The sequence below is a fragment of the Falco biarmicus genome, chromosome 9, assembly GCF_023638135.1.
Source record: "Falco biarmicus isolate bFalBia1 chromosome 9, bFalBia1.pri, whole genome shotgun sequence".
Lineage (NCBI taxonomy): Eukaryota > Metazoa > Chordata > Aves > Falconiformes > Falconidae > Falco > Falco biarmicus.
In genome coordinates, this window is record NC_079296.1 from 46,098,471 (window position 1) to 46,122,484 (window position 24,014).

General features: G+C 42.7%; 2 protein-coding genes across 5 annotated transcripts in view; one reads left to right on the forward strand and one right to left on the reverse strand.

Annotated features, from left to right (window-relative positions):
* Positions 1-212: 212 nt before the first annotated feature.
* Positions 213-7,282, forward strand: TMEM254 (transmembrane protein 254). Its single transcript, XM_056352468.1, has 4 exons — positions 213-388; positions 2,030-2,133; positions 3,373-3,432; positions 5,689-7,282. The coding sequence occupies exons 1-4, from the start codon at positions 281-283 to the stop codon at positions 5,807-5,809; spliced, it is 393 nt and encodes a 130-aa protein (XP_056208443.1). The 5' UTR covers positions 213-280; the 3' UTR covers positions 5,810-7,282.
* A 5,238-nt stretch (positions 7,283-12,520) lies between these two features.
* LOC130155148 (putative threonine dehydratase) overlaps positions 12,521-24,014 on the reverse strand; it is a 52,102-nt gene continuing 40,608 nt past the window's right edge. For 2 of the 4 annotated variants that reach the window (XM_056352127.1, XM_056352125.1), the window contains exons 10-11: positions 23,683-23,740; positions 12,521-15,814 (exon numbers count right to left, since the gene is read on the reverse strand). In XM_056352127.1, coding sequence (XP_056208102.1) covers positions 15,716-15,814; positions 23,683-23,740 — 157 coding nt within the window. In that variant the 3' untranslated portion in view covers positions 12,521-15,715. The remainder of the gene's footprint in view (positions 15,815-23,682; positions 23,741-24,014) is intronic. The other 2 variants (XM_056352128.1, XM_056352126.1) reach the window with 1 other exon arrangement.

Genomic DNA, 24,014 nt, shown 5'->3' on the forward strand with positions numbered 1-24,014 from the left:
GCGGCGGGGTTGCTGCCGCCCCCGCTAATGGCGGCCGCGGGCTGGGCCCGTTCCCGGCACCGCCATCCGCCGCATAAGGTTGCTCCCAGCACAGCCGCGTTACCGACTCCCATCACCGGCCCCACCGACCCCCCCCCGCCGCCCAGGTGTGGACCGGGCCGCCCCCCCGCCGCGCACAGTGGTACCGCCGGCCTGTCACCGGCGGGGCGGCCCCGGCCCCGCCCCCCGCGCCCCGGCCTTAGCGGCAGCGGCGGCACCCGGCCCGCAGAGCGGCGGCGCGATGGCGGCGGGCACGGGCTCCGAGCGGCTCCGCGATGGCAGCTGCCACTTCCAGCGCTCCCGGCTCATCTGGATGATCGCCATCACCTTCGGCATGATCGTGCTCGGCGTAAGGAGCGAGCGGGGCGGGGAGGCGCGGCCCGCAGCAGCTCGGCTCCCCGGGGCCGAGGGACCGGCCGGGCCCCCCGCGGGTTTGCGGCGCCTGCCGCCGCGGCGGGGCTCGGGGAGCGCCGGGCTGGTGGAACGGGCTCCCCGGGTGGGCCCAGCCTCCTGGGGGGCGCCTTCTGCCAGAGACCGGGAGAGAGAGGACGCTAAAAACGCTGCCTTGGGCAGGGCAGGCTGGTGCGGCGGCTGCACTGATCTGTGAAGGAAGTTGAGAGGAAAAACATAAAATAGGAGTACAGAGGAGGGGAAAAAACATCAAAGAAATTGAATTGAAGGCATTCAGTGAATAAACCCCATTGGACTGAATTCCGGAGCGAGGCGTGCAGGGTCCCTGGGCGCCATCCCAGCCACCGCGGTGCTGCGGCCCTCGCACGCTGGAGCCGCTTGTGCATCCCTGAAACCAGCTCCAGGGCAGCTATGGGTTGTATCAGTAAATAAGGTGCATTGACAAGGGATGGTTTTAGTTACAGACCGTGCTAACTGGTAGTGTTGTTGGAAAACAGACCAGTTCAGTTACCATGTTGTCTTAATTTCTAAAAATGGATGTCAGCTAAAATAGGTCAGATTATTGCAGTGATGGGATTAATGACAGTTTTGATGTATCTGACAAGTTTATGAAGGTCATCCATTAACTTCCACGTTGTAGTTTTTCTTCTGTTTGCATGGATTTTCTACACATAAGAACCACCACTGAAGAAATGACGGTCAAGGCAGGCCAAACAGCTCACAAAACAGCTTTCGGACTGTTTCAAGAAACAGAATGAGCTTTAAGCAAATTCCTTGTTTAAAGCCATCTTGCCACATCCTTGGCATAGCCAAATTTACATAGCTAGAAACTGCAACGGTGAAAAACACCAGAGGAAGGATAACTTCACTGTTTACCTTGTATCCCCAGTGGACTGAAGTGCACAGCTCACTGATGCCCTGCTTCTCCTCCACAGATTGTTAAAATAAAGGTAGACAGTGAGTGATAAACATTGTAGACAAGTTAGCAACAGGAAAAATATCTGAACACTACGTGCATCTTTGGTTTTGGGCTTCGTGCTCAATTATTCTCTGTCCCCTGTTCAAAACAGAAGAAAATCTTAATACTTTCTTTTTTTAAGAGAACAGAGGAAAGACTTACCCCCTAGAGATAAATAATTACTCCTCCTCCTCAGTCTAGTCAGATCAGTTACATCAGATTAACTTCTTCAGGACAGAGACAATGTATTTTTTGCTGCTGCTGTGTGTAATAGGTAATGAGCTTACAACTTAAATGCCACTTAATGTGCAGATATGCACTCCTGGTTCACAGATGGCAACCTTAAACTTGCCACTTCAGCATCTTTTATGTCAAGGAAAAGAAATTTTATAGGTTTGAATCTTTTTACATGTGCTTTAGAAAGCCAGTGATCGTGTTGAAGAATACGGGTCTTGGACAAGGTTAATGGAATGAAGGCGTTGAAATACTGTGAATAGATGAGCCCTAAATCATGTTTGACAGAAGCAGGGGTGAGGGGAGCAAAAAGAAAACTACTTGGAAGGGTACATTGATAATAATTCTACCCTGAAGTAACCTAACTCTCTTTTTTTTTTTTTTAAGTGGGTAACGCTTTGGCCTTCAACTATACCTTATAGTTATTTGGGAATATTTGGTAGCTTCCTTAATTATTTAGTGGAAAACCACCACAAATGGGTATGCTATGGGTAAGTTATATTTGACTGTGTAATTATTTTGCATCTCTCCTGTTGCCTGTCTCTGACTCTTCTGCTTAGTCTGTGTTAACAAGCTTTCCTGTAACCCAGTTAATTACATCTAAAGAGCTCTCCTTTCAAGCTCATTACAACTAAGGGTGTGGGGTAATAAGCATGTAGAAGACTAGACAGGCTAAGGCTAATATAAAAGTTAGAATTCAGCATTTGTGTTGTTATAGTGAGAAAGGGGGAAAAAATTAAGATCCTACTTTTGGAGACAGTTACTAGTCCATATATAAACTTCTATCTGTAACGCTTCCTAAAGTGGTTTTTTTGGCAAATTTTTACTCAAGTAGCTTAGTTCCTTCTGTAGGACTCTTCTTTTTCCAGCTTCAATTAAATAATGCTTTCTACCCTGCTACTAACTTCTCCTGATCCTGTCCCTGTGAGAAATGACCTGCTGGAAGAAATGGCATACTACTAAGTTTTGCTGGGTTACAAAACTTAGTATTTGTTATCCTAACAAAAGAGCTGGAGAACATTTCCTTGAAACCAGTCTCTCATTTCCTGTAAATACAGCAAGACTTTCTTGTTTTGTTTACCATGCATCATGCAGAAGATAAGCCTTCATCTCTGCTAAGAGCATCTTTTTGCTTTAGCAACGCATTGAATTGATCTTAACTGAATATCCTGTGTAACTTTTTTAATAAAAAGCTTCCATATGAAAGTTTCTAGACCAAGTTTGAGTAATCAAGTCATATTATATTCTGATTCTATATACACAGGTTTCATATTCTGATTCTATATACACAGGTTTCATATTCTGATTCTATATACACAGGTTTTTTCATAGAACTAAATCTAAACTCATCAGGACCGCTAAAAATACCTGTGTAAGTAAAAGGATAGATTTTGCGCACTTGAAGATTAACTTGTACTGCTTTCACAAAGCATTCTGCTTTTTGGTTTAAGTGCTGAAAGTTCTGGAAACATGCAGCAGATACTTGAAATAGCAGGTCAAGGCATATTGCAGAAGTTACAGTTCCTCTCATTTTCTCAGTGGACTTAAATTTCTTTTAAGAGCATGCATGGGGGTTTTTTTTCCAAGATAAAAAACACTCCTCACTTTCGAGGTTAAAGTGAGATGTTACTTCTGTGCTTCCAGTTTTACATTCTCTGTATAACACATCTTGGATACAACAGTCTTCTCCCTAATTTTCAACAAAATAAACCCTATTTTCTTTTTATCAGGTTCTGGGTATCCTGGTTGATTCACATAGTAGAAGCCTTCTACGGTGTTAAGTTATGCCAGTAAGTTGTTATCTCCCCTCACCCCAACAGAGGTTCTCTGAAAAGGATTTCTGATAGAAGCGATACAAGCTACAGACTAATTTCAGTGGTTCCCAGCAGCAATATTAATTCAGAGGACACTAATGAAATTCTTGCGGCAGTGATCATTTGCTGTCCACAAGAGTTTACTGGAAATTTTGCTGGTGGTTACTGCTGTACAGGGTGGCAAAAGCAAGGGACAGCAACTTGCAGAACTGGCAGCAGCAAACCTTGTCAGAGCTTGTCCGTCTGCCTGTGAACTCACTGCGTGCTGGGTAACACTGTGCCGCAGGAAGCGGAGGGAACAATAGGTGGTGTAGAAATAGTCTGATAACTCACAACTTCATCAGCTCTTACCTCATCAGAATTTTAAGACTGCTAATTACCTGCTTAAGCGATTACATCTATATTGTGAGAATACAATTGGACGTTTCTATTGGGGACTACTTAAGATCTCCTTGTATATGCAGGTTTGTGGGATAGAAGACTTTGACTAGCCAGACTATAAAAGTAAAGCCAACTAAGTCTTATGTTAGGATAGCAAATTGTTTGGAAAGCTATGCTGTCCGAACACATCGTCCTTCTGTTCATTTGAATTTTGTTTTTAATAATTCAGAAGAATGTAGGTACTTGTTTTCATGCTCTACAGAGTAGATGGCCAGTTCATTTGCCATTGTAAAAACAGTGGTTTTCAACTTCATTTAGTTCAGTGTACAGGTGTCACAGGCTTCTTTGGTAACATCGCTTGGACACAAAGGGATTTTGTTCCATGGAAAGCTATTTAAGGTGGCTCTCGAGATAGTAGAATATGGATGAACACTTTCTCTTCAGAATGGGAGTTAATAATAATTCTTTTACCAGGCTTCAGTCTTAAATTATGAAGCTTTAAAGTTAGAACTTCGATTCTGCAGATGGGTATATAGGCTTAAGGTGATTTTTTAAAGTTTTAGGGAACTAGATTACCCGTGAACATACCAAATGGGTGTATTGTAATGAGGTTTTACAGAATTTGCGTTACGGCCCATAAAAGCATCGTTTGCCTGCCTGTCACCATCTCTGCAGCCATACTTCTGTAGCTTACAAAACAGCCATACGTTAGCCTGGGCACCAAACACCCTGTACTGTCTACTGATGAAAAAGCAACGCCTACTTACGAACACCACAAAGGGGGCATGAGGAATAACTAGTGAGGAAGCAGATACAAATTGGTTAACAGTAGCACTGTCGCTGGCTGTTGGCCTGTATTTCTGTGTATGGTCTATTCAAGTAAGCTTGCTTTATATAAGCAGGTCAATTTCTTAAGCCCTGGTTTTCTAGTTTCTGCACTTATTTGGAAACACTGCAACTGGGATTATTAAAAACATGTTTTCACAGCTGGTAAGAATTCAAGAGTGAACATTAAGAAATGTGTTAATTAACACTTGCTACAGAAGCATTTTGTATGTGTAGAGACTATGGAACAACAAACAGCTGAACTGTTCTAGCAAAGGTCAGTAGAGGGAGCTCCCTTGTAAACCAATGAGTTGGAGCAGTTACGCTTGGCAATTGTGTACTGGAAATGTGAAATCTTCTGGTTTTGCTATCATGTTTATACATAGTCTTCTCTGACAAATCAGTATTTCTCAGAGAGGCGGAAAAAGTTATATTTTCTGTAATATACGGGAAAATTCCGATATGCTAAGTTAAAGCTAACTGGCAGAGGAAGGTCCCTTCTCATAAAACAAGTCTGGTGTCTTCAGCCCCTGTACCTGTATTTTTCTAGCCACAGATGCAGGTAACAGTGCTTCTCCACCCCGCATAGCACAGTAACTGTCAGGCCGCTTTGCCCTGCTGACATTCAGTCTACTTTCAGGGACTGTAGGCAACAAGAATTTATATACAGGCTTGTGTATTAAGATCAGCATTAATCTACTCTAATTTCTTTGCATATAAACCTCTAGGATAAGTCATTTCAAATAGCATCAGCTGAGATTGCAGTTCATATATTATTGAGGAAATTGTACGAATGAAATCTCTGAAAGAGCCTTTATTCAACAGATAGCTTGAAATCCACCAAAATCACAAGAACTGGTATGTTTAGTTAGTATGGGAAATAAGTCTCATTAGATTGAAATTCTAATCAAATATGATGTATCAGGGATTGGGAGAGATATCTAACCTTGCTTTGTAAGTGTCACAGTACAGTCTGCAAGACCCTAAGTGTTTTGACATATTTTATGCTTTTTGTTAATGTTACAGATCTAAAGGAATCACTGACCCGGCAATTCAGTTTCAATGGTTCATTCAGACACTTTTATTTGGGTATGCTTCCTTTGGTCTTCTGGTGTCTTACAAACCTTCAGCCAAGAAGCACTACTAGAAGGCAGTGAAAGAAGTCACTTCTCACATTCTTCATCCTCATCTTCCCAAAAACATCCTCACTTAGATGTCTAGGTGCTGTAATTAGCTAAATTACATTCCTGCTACCTGATGCAGTGCCCTTCTGCCCAAATAACTCTCTTCTTACTACCGAGACAATTATAATTCACAGCACCCTGTGGATAGTTCACTAGAAATTCAGCCCTTCAGCCTTGGCACTGGTAAAATTTAATCCCATTTATTATGCAAGAAGCCAAAAGTTGCTCCTCTACAGTTTTTGACATAGAGTGTATACTCTGTCACTGGAATGTCCTTGACACCTGGTAGCAGTGGTTGATAAATTACCTTTTCATGTGAAGGATTTTTCTTCTGCAACAGGGAGAGTTATTTACAGCCACAAGGCAACTTGCACCTGTTTCGTGATGTGATTTAAATTTACCTGTAGTTTTTTTATACAGGATGTTTTACTGGCTGCTGCTTTGTTGTTAGAGCCTGGTCTTTGTACTCTGTTTTGTCACCTTATTTTCTTTGACAAAGGACACACTACTGTATTGCTGCAGGCACATGAAAAAGACCAAGTTTCAGTTCAGGTTGAGGCACAGTGATGAGCTTGGATACATAAAGCACTTCGACTTGGTTTAATACATGTGCCTTAAGTTTTATGCAGCACGACCTCATCTTTTGAATGAAGACTTCAGTTTTTGAGTTAGCATAGCATAAAGTAGTAATCCCGTAGGTTTGAGGGCAGCATTTCTAAGTAGTAATTTATTATCCAAGAAAAAAATCAATTAGCATTCCAAAATCTAGCTGAAAATTTTGTATTTGTGAATGAAATTGGATGTAGCAAGAAAACATAGACCACTGTTTCCCAGATGATGTCCTGAAATCTGTGGTTGAGAGACCATCTTAAGCACCCCTCAGAGCACTTCTGTATGTGTAGGGAGCCTTCTGTCAAACAGTCTTTTGCTTTTGAATATTTGAACAAGTTTAGCCTGTCTTGTTTTAGCACTTGAAAAAATAATAACTATTTAAAATACTAACTATGGTGTGGGGAGGAGTTTTACCACACCACCTGTGATGCTGCTGTTCTGGAAGATAGGACGAGAAAAGGTGGTTCTTCCTCTCATGAAGAGCTCCACAAGGTGGTAACAAACTTACGCCTTGTGCAGCACCTACAAACTGTAACGCTTCTGATGGAGAAGTCTTGCTCAAGCACAGGTACATTAAGTTCTTGCTTTTTAGGAGGCACTAAAAGCATGGAGAACTGAAGCGTTTGAAATGGTGGTTTGGTTTGGGTTATTTTTTTTTAATTATTGTTAAATGGTGAACTGGTAACATTAACATTTTGTAGAGAAGTAGAAATTCATGTTTAGTGGCTAGAAATCCAACAGGAATGTCAAGAGCCCAAGCTATGTGTTACTGTCTAACCTTGTATCTTAGTCTGTGACCCTGGAATAAAGATTTTAAAAAAGTAGTTTGGTTTTCTTTTGAATTTATCCTGGAAATAAATAAGCAAACAAAATATATAAGCATCGCTTTTACAGCGGTATTGTTATTCATCCTTGGAACATACAGGATCAGCTGGCTGCGTGCTTTCTAGAGTAAGGCCCACAGAAGTCTGGTTTCTACCGGTTTCTAACAGAGCGAGGTAGCCCTGTGACTTGTCTACAAAAACAAACCCACTAACCTCCACGGCACTAAAACATGCATAGGTATGATACTTTGTGCTTCAAGGTGAACTCTGAGTGTGTAACGAGCATTAACTTCAGAATGTGAAGGGATAAATGGACTAACTTCGGTTCAATATTTTCATGATAGCATCCCTGTATAGAAAAAAAGCCGTAATGATGCCGAGGCTAGTTAAATACTTCGGAAAGGTGGTAAAAGACTTTTTTCTTCTTAATAGGCATTTTTCTCAGTTCTTGTTTCCCACTATTCACTTTCCATCAGCGAAGCTGTAGATAAGGCCAGAACTATGACACTAGCTTTCCCACCCAGGTGTTCTGCGTGCTGAATGTGTCAGGCTCACCTTCACAGCTCCTCCGCGAGGGCTGGGGAACAGCTATGGATAAATCACGGCTCCGACAAGCTAACTGCTAGAGTCAACTTAATTGGAAGGGCTTCCTTTTAGAAAGCTGATGGTAAAAGCTTCCTCAGTGCAGCCCAAGGAAGCTATAAAAGTAAAAAAAAAAGCGGCAGTCACTTTATAACTGCCTCAATTCAAAAACATTTCCAAGTTAGAACAACTGTTAGCCAGATACTGGCATCAGCAGAATTTTTTGAAGCCTCGCTGGAGGTTGGTTGGTGGGTGTTTGGTTTTTTAGCTTCACCGATCTCAAGCTCTCTTTTCTGGAGGTTGTTGTGAACTGCTTGCCACAGTTCTTAGAGATGGCATTACATTGATTACATTGTATTTGTCTACCTTCAAACATTTTCTCTTCCCTACCCTTGCCTGGCAGCAGTTCAGTTTTCCAACTTGGTTAAAGAAAAAAAACAAACCCCAAGGTATTTACTCTCAGTGTCTGTCCCAGAGCTGTAAGCAGCTTCTGAGGTTTGTGAAGCCCACGAGATCCCCAACTCCAAACCTGAGGAGCACGGGGTAAGCACTGCTGACTAGCCATGAGGAAAAGAAAAACCTGCAGAATGACAAGATGGACAGTAACACCAAGATACCATTTCTGAGTGTTTGTTTATAGTGTCCCTAATGCGGCGCAAAATAAGCATACCATAGTGTACAAGGCTATGGTTACAAAAAGCCAGCAGAAGTATGAGCCAGGCCTGTGACTCACTGAGCCCATAAAGAGACATACATTCACGGGGGAACAGGCTCTTCGGAAGCAGCAGTGCTGGCTACAGCAGGCATAAGCATTTCTCCAGGCCACCCGAACAGGGACCATAAAGGAAGGCTCTTAACCACCTAGAGCAGTTCTTTCCACTGCAATCAAAATACCTTTCCACAACAAAAGGGGAGAGCAACAGAAGTGTACCTTCACATTCAGCTCAAACACCTGACCCACCCGGCTTGCCAAAAGAAAACACTTGCAAATGTTAGTACTTGACTGTAAAAAAAAAATTCAAAATTCAAAATGTTACTTCCCACCAAAAGAAAACCAAATGAAACTTACAGAAGGGCTTTTACTATTCAAGACCACCACTAAATAAGGTAAATCACCGAGAAAGCTAAGCTGACATTGAGAAAGGTCTTTCAGGACAGACATTCCTGCTGACTAGGCTGTTGACAGCACTGAAGAGAAAACCTGTTCAGCCATCTATTTCAAATTGAAAACATAAGGAAAACCCACCTCGGTATGAGAGCCGATGCACAAAACTGGGTATGCTTTATGCTAATAAAGTAGATGCCAAGAAAATGTATAACAGTGCCTGTTTTTTCTAGGCATATACAAAAAAGTTGTTATTTATTTGACCTGCATCAGTAATCAAAAGGAATTATTTCATACAGGTCACAAATAACGGCATTGCTTACAACAGCGCTTTCATGCTGTGTTTGCTCGGTGGCTTCGTTGCAGGAGAAAACACAAAGAACCCGCCCAGATCCATTTTCACCTTTCAGTCATAATACACGGGAATATGTGGAAATGAGCGTAATTATTTCTTAAAGTAAGGCGAGTAATCCAGATCAGCCCGTTTGGCAGATCACAGCTCAGATCAAGCTCTGCTGATGTGAAGCTGGGCCATGAAATGCAGCATCAGCTCAGCAGCTTTGCCAAGCCTGAACAGAGGCGGCGAGATGCCTCCCAGCTGGTTCCAAGAAACTTCTCAAGCCCTAAGGGCTGCAGCTCATTTTTGCAAGGGAGCAACGAAAAACCTCCCTTAGGAGCACACGTTGTCTTGCTTTGCCTCTCTGTCGTGCTGACCTAGATTTTTCTAAACGTGACAGGAGTCAACTGGGCCAGCCTTTGGAAATACCCATGGGGTAGTTAATTATGGACATTTAATTTGCCCAGCAGCTGGTCCCCTGAAGAGCAACAGAGCCCAGTTAAAGCTGGGGGAACAGCCTCCTTGACCATTGGCAGAGTCTGAAGGACACTTCCCCACCATAGGCAAGGGCTTTGAAGTCCAACAGTCTGCTGCTTGTGGGCATTCTGGCACCATCTCCGAGGCGGGTGGCAGAAACTGCAGAGCCCCCCCCCCCCCAAACTACAGTAGATTTTAGAGGAACGTGTTACGGAAAGCAGCTGCTAGGTCACCGATTGTAAAGTTTTCAGGTAAATGACCTTTGCAAAAAAAAAAAAAAAAACAAAACCACAAAAGCCACCAACGCAACCAACCAAGGAGCTAATGCAGTAATGTTTCCATGAATGAGAAAATCTGAACTACTTCCTTCTGTATTTATTCCTCATGTTTGAATAGGGAGAGGGGATCATCAATTCCTTTTTTTTTTTTTAATTACAGTACTGTTGTATATGAGCCTTCGTTAATGAGGCTGCCAGTCTCACCGCTATTTACTAGACTACACAGTTTAAGAAATCCTTTGCTTTTACACTTGTTAATTAATTATAAGCTTTCACATTTGTATTCCCCTGCCTCCCAGCAGGTGATCTCCACATACAAAATAAAGAGGTATTTCTAGAAGGTTTGTTTTAGTGACTCCACTCAGTTGGGAACTGAATGAAAACTTCTGGCATACAGCTGACAGCCTACACATTCTGTTTATCTTCTCAGCAACACACTTATTCAGACCGGTGCCTGTATGCAAGGCACACGGCTCAAAAAATTGTCACATTTGTCAAAAGGAAAATAAATAATAATTAAAAAAACCTCAAACATCAACATTTGTTGTTGTCAAACCTCTATTGTCACTCTTCAGAGGAGAAGTAATAATACGACACAATCCACACACAATACTAGACCTTACGAGGCCCCTACCACCCCAAACATAAACTACAACATGTGCACAGCTGGGGAGGAGAAGAGGAGAGGCATAAAGAACACCGCTGTATCATTTATCAGTGTTCTTCAAGACTGCTCTCTCAAAGAAAAAACTCTTAGGTGCCCCTTGAGGGAATAGACAGGGAGAACATACCAAGTTTAGAAACCACACAAGGTAAAATATCCCTCTGAAAACACCACAGACAATTATCAAAAGGACAACAGCAGGCAAACAACACCCTTCTCCACAAATTTCAGAAGTGTGAAAGATTTAAAACTTCATAGCTACAGGACTAGGAAAAAAAAAGCAAATAAAAGTACCTGCATTTAGAAGAGCTCGCAGACATGAGCAGCAGAGCTGAACCCCTCCAACAGCACAGCCCTCCTGCCCGGGGCAGGGCAAGCCCCTCATATCCTTCCTGGGGATGCACTCAGCTGCGGCTGGTCAGGCTCTTCCTTTCTTCACAGAGAGCACCTGTATGGGCTTAGGCAGCTGGTTATTGTCAGTGGTCATTATTGATTTACTTCAAAACGTTCATATTTTATTAGAATGTTTTCCAACAACAGCCCTCGATTTTTTTCTGCAGCTTTATTTTGCATCAATCGATCGATCGATCAATGAAGTGCTTTTGAACAATGGGAAAGCCATCAGCTCAGGAAGGCATGATGTTCAGAAGGATTCCCCCTCTGTTGGCACATAGCAAAAAGTTAGGATCATATGAAAACAGAAGTTTGCAATTGACCGAAACTCTGCAAACTTCAATATCCTATACATGGCATGCTGCTTACAGCTAAATGAACAGCAAAGGTGGCAGGAGAACCAAGGCCATCAAATAAATGACTGGCAGGAATTACAGCCCGACCCTAGCATCTTGCAATTCCCTTTTCCCATCACTAAACCCCACGCCTAGGTCTGCAGCTAACAGAAGTGTGATACAGCACGTCAAACGCACTGACGGTGTTTTGGGAGGGGAAGAAGGAACGCACGTCCCTAAACCTACCGAAAGCAGCAGGGTAGGTGGCAGGGCCACCCGTGGGGACGTGCCACCTGCGTGGGGAGATGGGCTTCTCCTGATGCTGTGTAAGCGGGTACTGGCAGAGCTTTAGATGTTAATCCAGAGCTAACAGGACCTGGTGGAAGAAATTAAGGAATGAATGCGGAAAGAGGTTTTGTTTCAATTAAAGATATGCTTTGTTTGCATCAGTCCTTGGAAGAAGTTGTGCTGTGTGCCTGACAAACCATGTGGTCACAGGGCTGCTCCTACAGCCAAGTAGCTTCACTCTAGTGGAATTACCCAGGTCAGAGCATCCTCTTCCACTGGAGACAAGAACAGGCATTTTGGCAGGGGGGCTGCTGCACCCTGAAATTGAAGGATGGGTTTACCAAAGGTCATGATATCTGACGAACACCTCTGGGATCCAATTCATCACATTTATCGCGGCCCTCCCTCACCCACACAAGCCCAGCCCAGGACACCTCCGCACCCAGGCCCTGCACCTTGCCCAAGGACACAGGCAGGCACACGCGAGGCAGCGTTTGCACCTGACCCGCTATGTGAAACAGAATCTCCTTCCAAGCCGGTGAGCAGTGACGCTCACCCTGCCTGGCCGGTGAGGGGTCTGGCAGTCCCCACCATCCTCACGGGCCCAGAGCTGCAGCCCTGCCTGGCCATGGCCACCCCCTGGCCACCCAGAGCTCCCGTGCAAGAATGACACGGATCTCGTGTCAATGTCTGTGACAGGGAAAGGAAAAATAATGAACTCTGAATTCTTAATGCAAGTCTACTATTAGTACCATATGAGAGAATGACAAATCTTTCACTGCTGAGGTGGCATAGCATAATTTTAATTATATTTTGAATAAATACAATGCTTAGATTTACATTTTGCTGATGTAACAATTTGTGACATTTTTACATAATCATTAAAGTGATTTTTTTTTTAAGGTACATAAGAATGCCTTATATAAAAATACTTCATTAAGTGAAGCATTTAAAAATTGTTGTGCCTTTGAAATGCCATAGTCCTATTGCATTTCATAACGCAGAAACGTTAGCAGCACAGATATTTTGGTATTCTTTCCAATTACATAAATTCATTTAAATGTTTAATTTTGATAATTTTTTTCCCCCTTGCAAGTATTTAACTTTAACTTTAAAGCCAACAGACTCGCGTAACAGCAATATAGACTGGAAATCAATTCTGGTATCATTATATTCTCATGTAAAGAGTTTACCACTGAAGAGTGATTTACAATTTATGTTTATACTTAGTACAATAAAAATAAAACCAAACAGCGTATATCCTGTTTGACATTTTAAGTATCTTCTAGACATCACTTTCCTTTTTATTTTCCTTTTTCTTTTTTCCCTCCCCAAAACACATTTTCAAAATCAGACAGTGATTCTGAGTGCATTGATTCTTGATTGCTCCGCCCGCTACCTCTCTTGCCCCTGTTCTGTGAAGATCTGCTAAATGCAGTTCCCACTGATCAGAAAAGAAGTTGTAAATGCTCTGAGCTTCTAAAAAATTAAGTCTGGGATCATGCAGGATGATAAACCAGGGACTCAGACAGCAGAAGCTGTTGGCCACTACTGAGAACTTTGGTTATAAAGTCCCATTTTCTTCTCATTAGATACCTGAGACATCCTCATAATTTCCTGAGAGTTTTACCAAAAGAGACGAGAGAATAATTAGACCCTTATTCATAGTGCTTTTACATCCCCAGATCTGCTCTTTGATGATGTGGTTCATTGCTTGCTTCAGTGGAAGCAGCACATGCGCAGTACGTGGTCTATCACCGCCTATTTCTATACAGATTTCTTAAACCCTTCTGACCACGAAGGAAGGAGCTGTGCCTGCCAGGCTGTGATTTACAGGACACATTCTGGAGACCAAGCCCTATACCCATCATTCTGGATGGCAGGAAGGGAAAGACACTAACCATTGGGGCATCAATAATTTTCAGTTCCACGTGCAAACCAACATGGTCCTTCCAAAACCACAGCAAGTCAGTGGTCTTTTATGATTTGCCCACCATATGTGAGAGTCTCTTCTCTACTCCTGCTCCTTCATGAGACACAGTAAGAAGGAACAGACTGTTTCCCAGAAAAAAGTACTGCAGAGATAGCCAGAATGCTGCTGCCTTCGTCCCACGGTGCAGGTGCAGGTTAATTTATAGATATAGCTGGATATCCCTAAGTAGTAAGTAAAATAAAAGTGAGATCTGCGTAAGATTGGATATGCAGTTCATTCTTTCTAGTCCCTAGGAACCCTCTGTTTTGGTTGCTCCAGCTCTCTGGATGATGCCCTTCCTAGCCTACGGACAGCTTTCGCCCGCCCCAGGGTATCTCCTCTCGCACATGTGACTTGCTGGTGGTGCTTTAGAGCCAAAAGTGTCCTACTGCAGCACCAGGGAAGGAAACATCCCCGCAGACCGTTCCAAACTGCAGAGGAGGACTGAAGATGGAAGCTCAATTTATAAATCATAGCATGACAATAAAGGAGCATCACTATGAGATTGCAGCATCTCCTGAAAAAGCTATAGTAAAAGCTGGTTTTCCTGGACACCTAGCGACAGCTCACCCAGCTCTGCCTGTGGGAACTGGAACGATTTGATCCCACGCAGCCCGTGGAGATGCTCACTCTGACCTTGCTGGATGTTCAGCTGAGCTTTTCTAGGGCACTGCTAACTACATCATATTTATTTTAATATAACTTAATTATCAACTCAATATGCTAGAGGCAGGATTAAGACCTCTCATTAAAATACCTACAAGAAAAATTTGGGTCAATCCTGGTTAAATTTAACCATGTGGAATGGTCTATAGGAGCTCTGTCGCAGCTGGCCTTAAACTGAATTTTGCCCAAGCGAAAAAGTGACTGTTGTATGCACACTCGGCAGTGGGCCTGAATTTCTCTTACATTCCTTGCCATCCCCCTCTGTTACCTGATTAGTGGATCTCTGCCCATAGTGATGAAAATGGTATCTGGGTCAACGTGTTCTTTGTTAATTGCATTAGCCATGTGCCTAAGACTTAGGCTTCCTCTTCTCCCGGCACTGCCTTTGGCTATTAACATGTGGTCTTTAAAAGTATTTCACTCTTAACAGTGTACTTAATCTGTCAGGCGAGGTGGATAGAGTCTGTTTTAGGCAGACTAAGATGATCAGTAGAATGCTAATCACAAAATTCGCATGGGTGAAGAGACCCCTTTATAAAAAGCAACACAAGCCAGTTTATATGCTCCTTTTTGTACTGAGACTCCAAAAGCAGAGAGAAGGATTACAATTGTATTCTGCATGTGAGGTCTAATTATACTCAGAATACCTTATTTTTTTTATTGCTGCAACATTCTGGAACTTTACTTTATAAATAGGATCATTTTCCCTTTGAGGAAAAAAAAAAAAAGAATACAATATTGGCTTTTATCTTCCAAGTTGTTTTGGTTTTGTATGTTAATCACATTTTATTAGCATAGTTTTTCCTCACATGATAGCAAAGATCAGAACAAAAGTGTGTTCAAACCTACACCCACACACAAGTACATACCTCCTGAAGCAGACTTAGCAAATGGAGAACTGCTTCTGGCTTGGAAATGGAAAATTCCTATACTAGTAGTATGGCAAAGTCCAGCACAAGAAGCTGCATATCTTTAACTAGCAGGATCACAATCAAAAGACCTTTGAGAGGTCTATAGTCAGATGTAAAGAAAAACACCTTCTCCCTGCTCATTTATTGAACACCATTGGATCCTACGCACTAGCCAACATCCAGACCACCAGCCGATAATGAATTAATGAATTCCAACACCAGCAGAGACTAAAAGTTTCCCTTAGCTAAGCTGAAATTTTGAGTTTAACTAAATTCCCAAGGCCATTCACTACTTTTTGAGCAGGAAATAAATATCCTGAAACTATTTGCTAACTGTTCAGCTTTGAAAGATAATATTTGTTCTGAATGCTTCAAGATTAGGGCTCTGTAAGATACTTGTTGGAGGACCGGGGCCACCGTGCCCATCACCGCTCGGTCCAGGCAGCTGTGGGGTAGCGTTCCAAAAGCGCGTTCCGCAGCTGGGCTGTGTGGATCTTGTCTCTGGTCTCCACCGTGCAGGTGACCTGGGAAAAGAATTAGGATCGTTCCTGACGGCATGGCGGCAATCTTGGACAAAGGCATTTCCAACTCAATCCTAAAACACACTCGTAAAAGCAAAACGATCAGTTCAACAGTAAAAAACTCTGGACCTCGCACCCCCTGTCTACACAGGTAAGAGAACTGACATTGCAGACATCTGGGGCTCTTCCAACCCTTCCGTGCCGTCTTAAAACCTTCCAACAGCCCTACTTTATTGCCTTCAAAATTTAAGATAGGCTGATCCTCTGCTGGCTCCTGGGCAAAATACTTGTCTGCTGCTGGCCTCCCTGAAGTCACCCGCTAGCAGCTTCTCTTTCCCGTTCCCTGGGGTGTGTACGTGGCGCTGCTGCCACCTCACCAATCTCCGGCTCTTACTGCACCGCATTTCCATGTTTCTGGGCAATGTTTGTTCCAACACCTACATCCTTCACATTTTTTATATTCTCCTCCTCTTCTCTCTCATGGAGTTATCCCCCAGACCTTTACCATCTCTGCAGTATCCTAGCGGGCTGCATCTCCTCCCACACCTTTTTGTTTTATTCTGATTTTTTTGTTTGCTCATTGCATTGCTTCTAGTCCTTGGCTATGGTTCTGCTACTAAATCCAACTAAACCCAGGAAAACCTGATCTTAATAGTTTTGTTTTTATTCTCCACTTGCCTCCACAAGTATTACTGACAATCCTGTCATGCAGCCACTGAAGACAATAACTGCAATGTCATTTTTTTCAATTCTTCTTTAATCCCTCTTTCTACATACTCACATCTCTACGGCATCATTCGAGAATCTGGGCACTACCAAAGGCGAGGCACCAATACGAAGGTGCAGAAGGAAAGTGATACTTTGCGATTTTAGACTACAAACTTAATCACCGCTGACCCTGCTGGAATTAACGCTGGCATTTAAAGTGCCACGTGGAAAAAAGACCTCACAAAAACCTGGAAATCTAGCGAGGAAAGGATCCAAGATGAGTCACGGTGCAACAACAGAGAGTTTATCTTAACAGGCAAATCTACAGAAAACAGAAAAAAAACCTGGCCGTGGTAACCTTACGGTGGCCTACTAGAGACAGACACCCTGCGTAATGCTCCTGTCAGAGCTGCAGGAAGGCAAAAAAAAAAAAATTGTGTCTACTCAAATATGTTTATGAGGACATTTCTAAATAAGAACTGTGTGAATTTATATTTTTACAGGGCTGAGCTTAAACTAACAATACACCTTTACCAAAACTGCTGAAGGAGAAGACAAACCACTAACTCCAGGTTATTCTGAACAGCCGTGAGCCCACTTCATTAGAAAACTGGCTACAGCTTCTTAAACATCCATCATGAAATAAGCCACATTTCTGATCTGTTTCTGTAATTCTTCACCTCTTACCCTGAGCATAGGTCTATTCATGTTTAGTTATTTGGAACACAAATTAGATGCTAAATTCTTCCTCCTCTGAAAAAAATGGGAATTAGTCTCAAGAGAAGGGCAGTCACAGAGGACAATTAATAATGAGGGAAGAGGAGAGAACACAAAGACTGGGAAAAGTATCTAAAGGGTATCTAGGGACCAAACACCCATTATCCATTCCCTGCTTCCTACAAAATCCCTAAAGCTTTGCAGCCATATCTTCAAGAGCGCACACCCACCCCTCACAGAGTCCATAAGCACGAAAAGCAGCTTTCCTGCCCTTCCACTGCACTCGCGCCTGTTTGTCCTGAGCAAATCAAGTGCTGCACTTGGAACCCGTCCGGACTTGCCAGCTGCAGCTTTGCATGTCTGGCAGCGCGCGGCTGCTCTGCCCTGGGAGCAAGCATGGGAAAGCGGTTCGATTTACAGAGCTCACTCCCCTCCCCTCTGCCCTTTTCTTTCTGCTAGTGATTGAAGCCAGACAGACTTGGATAGACTGGAGCCAGAGAGCTTGTAAACAGTTTGGAGGAATACTGTCTTTTTGTTCTGGGCGTGCACAGCATCCAACACGTGATACAGCCATTAATACGCTGCAGTGGATTATAAAAAGTAACAGCAAAACCAGCAGTAATAATAAAAAACTCCAGAAATTTTCCTGATTTTTCACACTTGCCAAATAGAGGAACAGAGAACATTTGCCTACAGCAGGAGCAGACAGGGAATCACACTGTACTTTAGAGCAGCTACAGGTCTACACAGCAAAGGCGGCAAGAATTTGCTTTCTTCCTCAGATTACGCCCGTTTACACTGCAATTTTACTTTCACAGACTCTGCTCTCTCATTCGCTTCACCTGGGAAGTATAAGTTACACGAGTGTCCAACAGGGCAACCCTCATATTCGTGGGGAGGTATATGAGGATGGCATCTATCTGGGATGAACAGTCACCCCAGTACTACCAGCTACAGGAGCTTGCACAGCCACGGATGAACTAAGGGCTCCAAACTGGTCTTATTTAAGAAGAATTTATGAAACCTATTGCCTGGTATTTCTCATACTCCAGACAAGATAACTCACGACAACTAGAGAAAACTTGAAATTTGTTTCAAACCCGTAAGCCCTCAGTACTAGACATCGGCTTTTTGACTGAGCAGAACTTCAAGGACTGCAGGACCATGTTTGCACAGTAGAATTTTCTCTGCATCTAAAAACAAACAAAAAAAACCCCACAAAAACCAACCACCACCACCCAGTACATTTTATGCATTTCTCTCCTGCATATTCCATCCTTGCTGGATTAAAAAATAATAACGAAATTATCTGGTCCTGTAAGACCGTTAAAATAACCAGCCAGATGGATCTGTCACTGCATTTAGAGTTCTGCTCTTGGTGGCAGGTAATTTAAAGATTGATTCCAAACTAAGGGTTTAGTTAGCCTGTTGGGGTTTTTTATAATAGGGCTTCAAGCAATGGAAGAGAGAACAGCCTTCACTGAACGCTGGTTTCTTGTGGGTTTTATTTAATAGCTAGAAATAACTGAGGGAGCAAGACGAAGGCTGGAAAAAAATAAAGGCAAAACTTGATCACAAGTTATTACTCAGGGCAACACCAAAACCCAGATACGCAAATTAAAATATTCACAGGATTAATTCAATTTCAAAGAGAGGAAAGTTCATAACTTCACAAAAGAAGAAATTTGCAGAGTTCTGTGCTGAATAATTTGGGCAAAAGAGCAGGCACCTCTGTCCCTTTTAACTGCAAATCTCACATGTGGGTGCTTAACCTGTTAGACCGTATTTTCCTAGATTTAAAAAATTCATTTAGAGTGCTTCTCAACTCCCTGATGCCTGCTACCTGTAGGGTGTGTGTGCAAATGAAGATGTTGGGTGGGCATGGTGAACCAACACTAGAGAGCAGAGGAAATGTGAGCAGCGAGGCTCAATCAGAAGATCCCAGTCTTTTGTGCTTTCTCCAGGCTCCATGTAAAGATAGATCGTAACCAGGTACTGCAATTCCTTATGTCCCTGATTCATCCGCTGAACCTTTGGATCCCACTTTAATCCTAGAAACCATACTCATCATCACCTTCTTCTGCGCTGTTGGTCTTGGTGTATTCACGTAACTTAACATTCACGATACACCACACTCAGCAACAGCATAGGTTTGTTTGCATGAAAACCACTGGATTTATTTATACACGCTGGTTTCAGTTCTATAAAGCAAGCAAGGCTTTTTGTTTCTGTTAAAAATATATATATATTAACTGGGTAATTTTCCGAATTACTCTGTAAACACCCAGTGTGGGTTACTGCACATCACGGATGATTTGGCAACAGCACTTCATTTCATGGTTTGGGGATCAGCTGCCAGATAGCCCTCAAGGTCGGGGCGATGCAATGCAACGCTTGGGAAAGAGCATAACAGCTGCCACAGCTGTCACTTGGTTGTGCAACCCCAGCCCTTATCTTTTGGCATATTCTGGCATTCAGGTGGGTGAGCATGAGCACAAACAAGTTACTGTCACATTTCAGAAGTCAGACGGTAATCCAACAGGTCTGCTCCCAGCCTCCCTGGAGTCAGGTTCTTATTTCTACAGCTGGGGCAGGCTATTCCGTACCGCCTGTCTGCTGCGGAATGCCATTAAAGAAAATAACCACATTCTTTTGGAGGGCCTCAGAAGAATTGTATTGTTGAACCTCCCACTTGCAAGTGTCTCCTTTTGGCAGGTGGGGAACTGAAGCACGGAAACGGTGCCTTGCCCAGGGTCACGCAGGAAATGCTTTGGCAATGACAGCATCCTTCTCGTAGCTGGACAGCTGCGCGCTCCCCTGCGCTCTCTTCACAGGACAACAACATGGAATGTGTTGGCAACCGGGAACTCTATCCAAAATACTCTCCCTCAGCCCTTCATAAAATGCAAGCTGGCCCAAAGGAATTTACTCAAATTGACCAGAGCAGACTGAAATAATTCAATGAGCTCTGGCCTGAGGTGGATAAACTGTATGGAAAAAACAGGTACTACACCACACCAAGTGAGGCAGGAAACCCAGCACCGCTGGGACAACATGTAACGTTATCGTAAAGAAAAAGCAACATTCAATTAATGAGTTAGGATTTTGTTGCGCAGTCAGAGGGAGAAGTAATGTGATGGATGTTCTTTTTACAGTTGATCTTTTCTGAGCTATTTAAAACCACGGCAGAGTTAAGCTCCCAAGAGGTTTGAAGTGAACAGCCCAGCCCAGCCTATAACATCAAAAAGGACCAAGGTCGGAGGGACTGCTGCCACCACCGCGGCTTCCCTGCAAAGCTGCTGGAGCACCTCAACACCCTGCAGCCCCTCAGTGCTCTGTTCCAGGACCCTCCTGTACCTGCCAGTCTGATTATGCTGCAGTTTCAGTGGTGAGGAGAAGACTTTTCTAAAACCTGATGAGCTCAAAGATTATTTTTTTTTTCAGCTGAGTTGCCCGATTCCAAATACGAGACACCCATTAAGCAGGCAAGCTGCTGATCTATAGCAGAGCCTTGCATGGCTTCAGAGCAAAGATAGTTCTTATCTTATTAAGCCATTTATTGATTTTTCTCATTGACTTCTCTGTGTCAATGATAATATGAAATTAAAGGGATTTAAATGGTTATAAAGAGGTTTACAGATGGAAGTAATTTAAGCGATAAGTTGTCCCACATGGAATCTGAGGGATATTACTGATAGAGAACAGGGAAAGTTCACAGCAGTAAGTTGCAGCCTCCTCCTACGAACTGGCCAATCCTCTAGATCTCTAGATCCAGTTTGTCAGATGATTTTTTCCTTAGCTCTGATCATTATTTCTGTCTAGATATTCCTGGTAATCTAACCTGCTTCAATAGCTGTAAAATGTGAAGCCTACCAGACTGGTTATCGGTACGATTTGCTAAGCGTTATCTATTTCAATATCGGGACTTTGGAAGCCATTCCCTAACTGCTCAGGTAAGAGTGAATCAGGGCGTGGTTCTCTGCAAGACAGAAACCCAGCATGAGTCACAAGGAAGAAGAATCTAAACTGGAGGTATTAGCAGGCAGCATCCAAAAGAAGCTCCCATATTGTTTCCAAAGAATGTGACCAGCTGATCCCACTGCACAAGGCACTTCAGTAACAATCAGCTGAATCAAATGTAGCCAGAATCCATTTTTTTATTAAAAAAAAACAACCCAAAACCCTCTTATTTTTGCCAGTAAAATGTTCCAAAAGTTATGTTTCAAGAAGTGTAGTTTGAACATAAAGCTTCATTTTAGAAAGTCCATACTACTCTATGAAATCAGACTACCAGCAAGGATCTTCCCACAGTGTTCCAAGCATGCACCAGATGAATAAACACTAACCCAGTAAGGCATTTCACTAGACGGGGAGTGGAGGGGATAAATAAAAAGCTCTATTTTCCTGATAAGCAATGACTAGAAAACAAGTTTCTCTCCTTTGGAAATTAAGGAGTGAATCTAAAAGGCCAATTAAATACTGAGATGACAATCCTGACAGGACTGATTTAGTGTATTAAGTGAGCCACTACACTTACTGCCCTGTGCTGTCAGACGCTTCGTCTATATCCACAGTCAAAAGTATGTGCTGAAGTTAGAGTGGAGTGGGTATAGCTGTAACACCTTTCTTATATAACCACCAGCTCCACACACTTGATAATTTTGGTACTTGATCCAGATCTAAATGCATGCTTAACGTGCTGTGATTTACACTGATGAAAATGATACAAAGTCCTTTGCAGGTCTGCTTAGTAGCAAACGCTCAGAATGCTTTGCTGACACAGGGCTTCAGCTCTTCCTAACAACAAAGAAAAAAGCAAAATCTCCCCAATGTGTATTAGCCTTACTATGAAAAAATGTACATTTTTCTATATCTGGTTAAAGCAAATCCATTTTGATGCTTAAAGGTAAATTCAATGTTTTACCCTTTTTGATTACCCTTGTTTCAGTTTTCAAAGAAAAACTTCATGATTCACTAGGTGTCACCAGGCAGAGCTGCCCTCAAAGCCACCGCGGTCTATAAATCTGGAATAATACTTCGCACTTCACATCTAATTATCCGATAGCCTCTCCCAGACTGATTAAAAGCCATCATGCAAATCCAGCATCCAATTAAATTATTCAGGGACACGAATTCCTGAATAACACGGTCAGATTCCTGAAGCGGGCAGTCAGTGTGAATACATTGTGTTTCAAGTGCAGACAAGCGCGCGTGGCACTTTCTCGTTCAGGGACTGTATTTACTGCAGATTCTGATAAAATTCCCTCATTGGGAGAGGTTGCAAGAGCACTGGAAAATTGTTTTAACATTCTCAATCAAAAATGAAGACAGTGGATTTTGTTTCATTTACTTAGTAACATTAAAAAAAATTACAACATGAGAAGAGTTACAGGCTTTGTCAAATCTAGCCTTCAACTTTCAGAGTCACAAGTTAGTCACTGAATCAGAGGGACTTGTCTACCCCCTGCAGCATCACGTTACCTTCAAGTTACCCAAACCAGTCAGCTGGCCTATCGTTATGGCACATTGTGGAACAATATAGTTCTAGTCCTAGACACTTCAGAAAACCGCTAATAATCATGTTCTGAAACACGTTCACGAACTTCATCGTAGTCCTTTGCTATAGTCATCTTTAACCATTTCTTTATATCCACAGGTGAAAATACCAAGCAGGTTTTTGCATGCAGGTGGGAAATTAGATTTAAATGCCAAAATCAAAGACCTTGCTTGCTCAATAGCATCACCAGATCCCAGTTATAAGCCTGTTTAGCAAAGATCCCTAATGTGACTTCCACCTATGATTTCACAAACTAAGTCAGGTTGGGCTCGAACAGCAGTAGCACGAAATCAGTGGAACCACACCTTTGCCAAACCAGTTGAAATACGGGATATACCAGGAGACAAACGATCCTTTTAAGTGATGCTATTACCTGAGAACACCTCCTCTCTGTTACTGTATCAAATAACAAAGGAATAACGATTTTTGCTCTGTGCTCTTGGTGGACAAGGTACAAAACTGCAGCCCTAGTAAAAATGAGGATTCCTTAAGAGTAAGGGTGTTCTCCACATCGCTTTAAGGCAAATCGATCTCAGATGATTACAGCCAGCCTACACAGCTGGCTCTTCAAGTTCTGGACGGATGCTGCAGGTTACTCACCACCTCCGGCACTCCACCACACAGGCAAGGAAGGTTTGCAATGGTAACAGCTAGAGTATTTCACCCACAGTGTCGCAATAGCAGGTAAAACAGGTCCTGTGTTATTTATATGCCTACCAAGTGTTTAGTGAAGCAAAGTGCTATATAACGCAGAAGAAATTATCTATCACACTGCTCCCCAAGTCACTATGCAAGCTTCTTCAACATCATCGTATAAAGATGTAGGAAAACAGAATAAACTAGGGGAGGCCAGTACTGCTAGAGAAACTGAAATTACATCTCATCTTACCTCGGTAGTGAAGAGCTCAGACGTCGCAAACGTGCGTTCTTGTTTGATATCCAAAACCCTAGATCAAGTAAGGGATAAATTAGAGATCCCAACAATCGTTTGTCATTGTAAAACAGTTTCTGTAAGTGTTTGGACAGTAACTATCTTTGCTGCTTTCTGTGTTAGACGCTTACCCTATGCTGCAAAGGTGCTTTTGCATTGGAACAGAAATCAGTGAAATACAAAGTTTTTCTGAAATATAACAAGAAAATCCCCTTTGATTAATTAATTACTTACAGACATGCCTTCAGAGAACATTTGGAAGCTTGTCCAAATCTTTAATAATCTTTTTG

Coding starts and splice junctions, on each gene's coding strand:
- TMEM254 (XM_056352468.1), top strand. CDS start 281: ATGGCGGCGGGCACGGGCTCCGAGCGGCTCCGCGATGGCAGCTGCCAC. Junction 2,134..3,372: donor CACAAATGGGTATGCTATGG/GTAAGTTATATT, acceptor TCTTTTTATCAG/GTTCTGGGTATCCTGGTTGA. Junction 3,433..5,688: donor TACGGTGTTAAGTTATGCCA/GTAAGTTGTTAT, acceptor TTAATGTTACAG/ATCTAAAGGAATCACTGACC.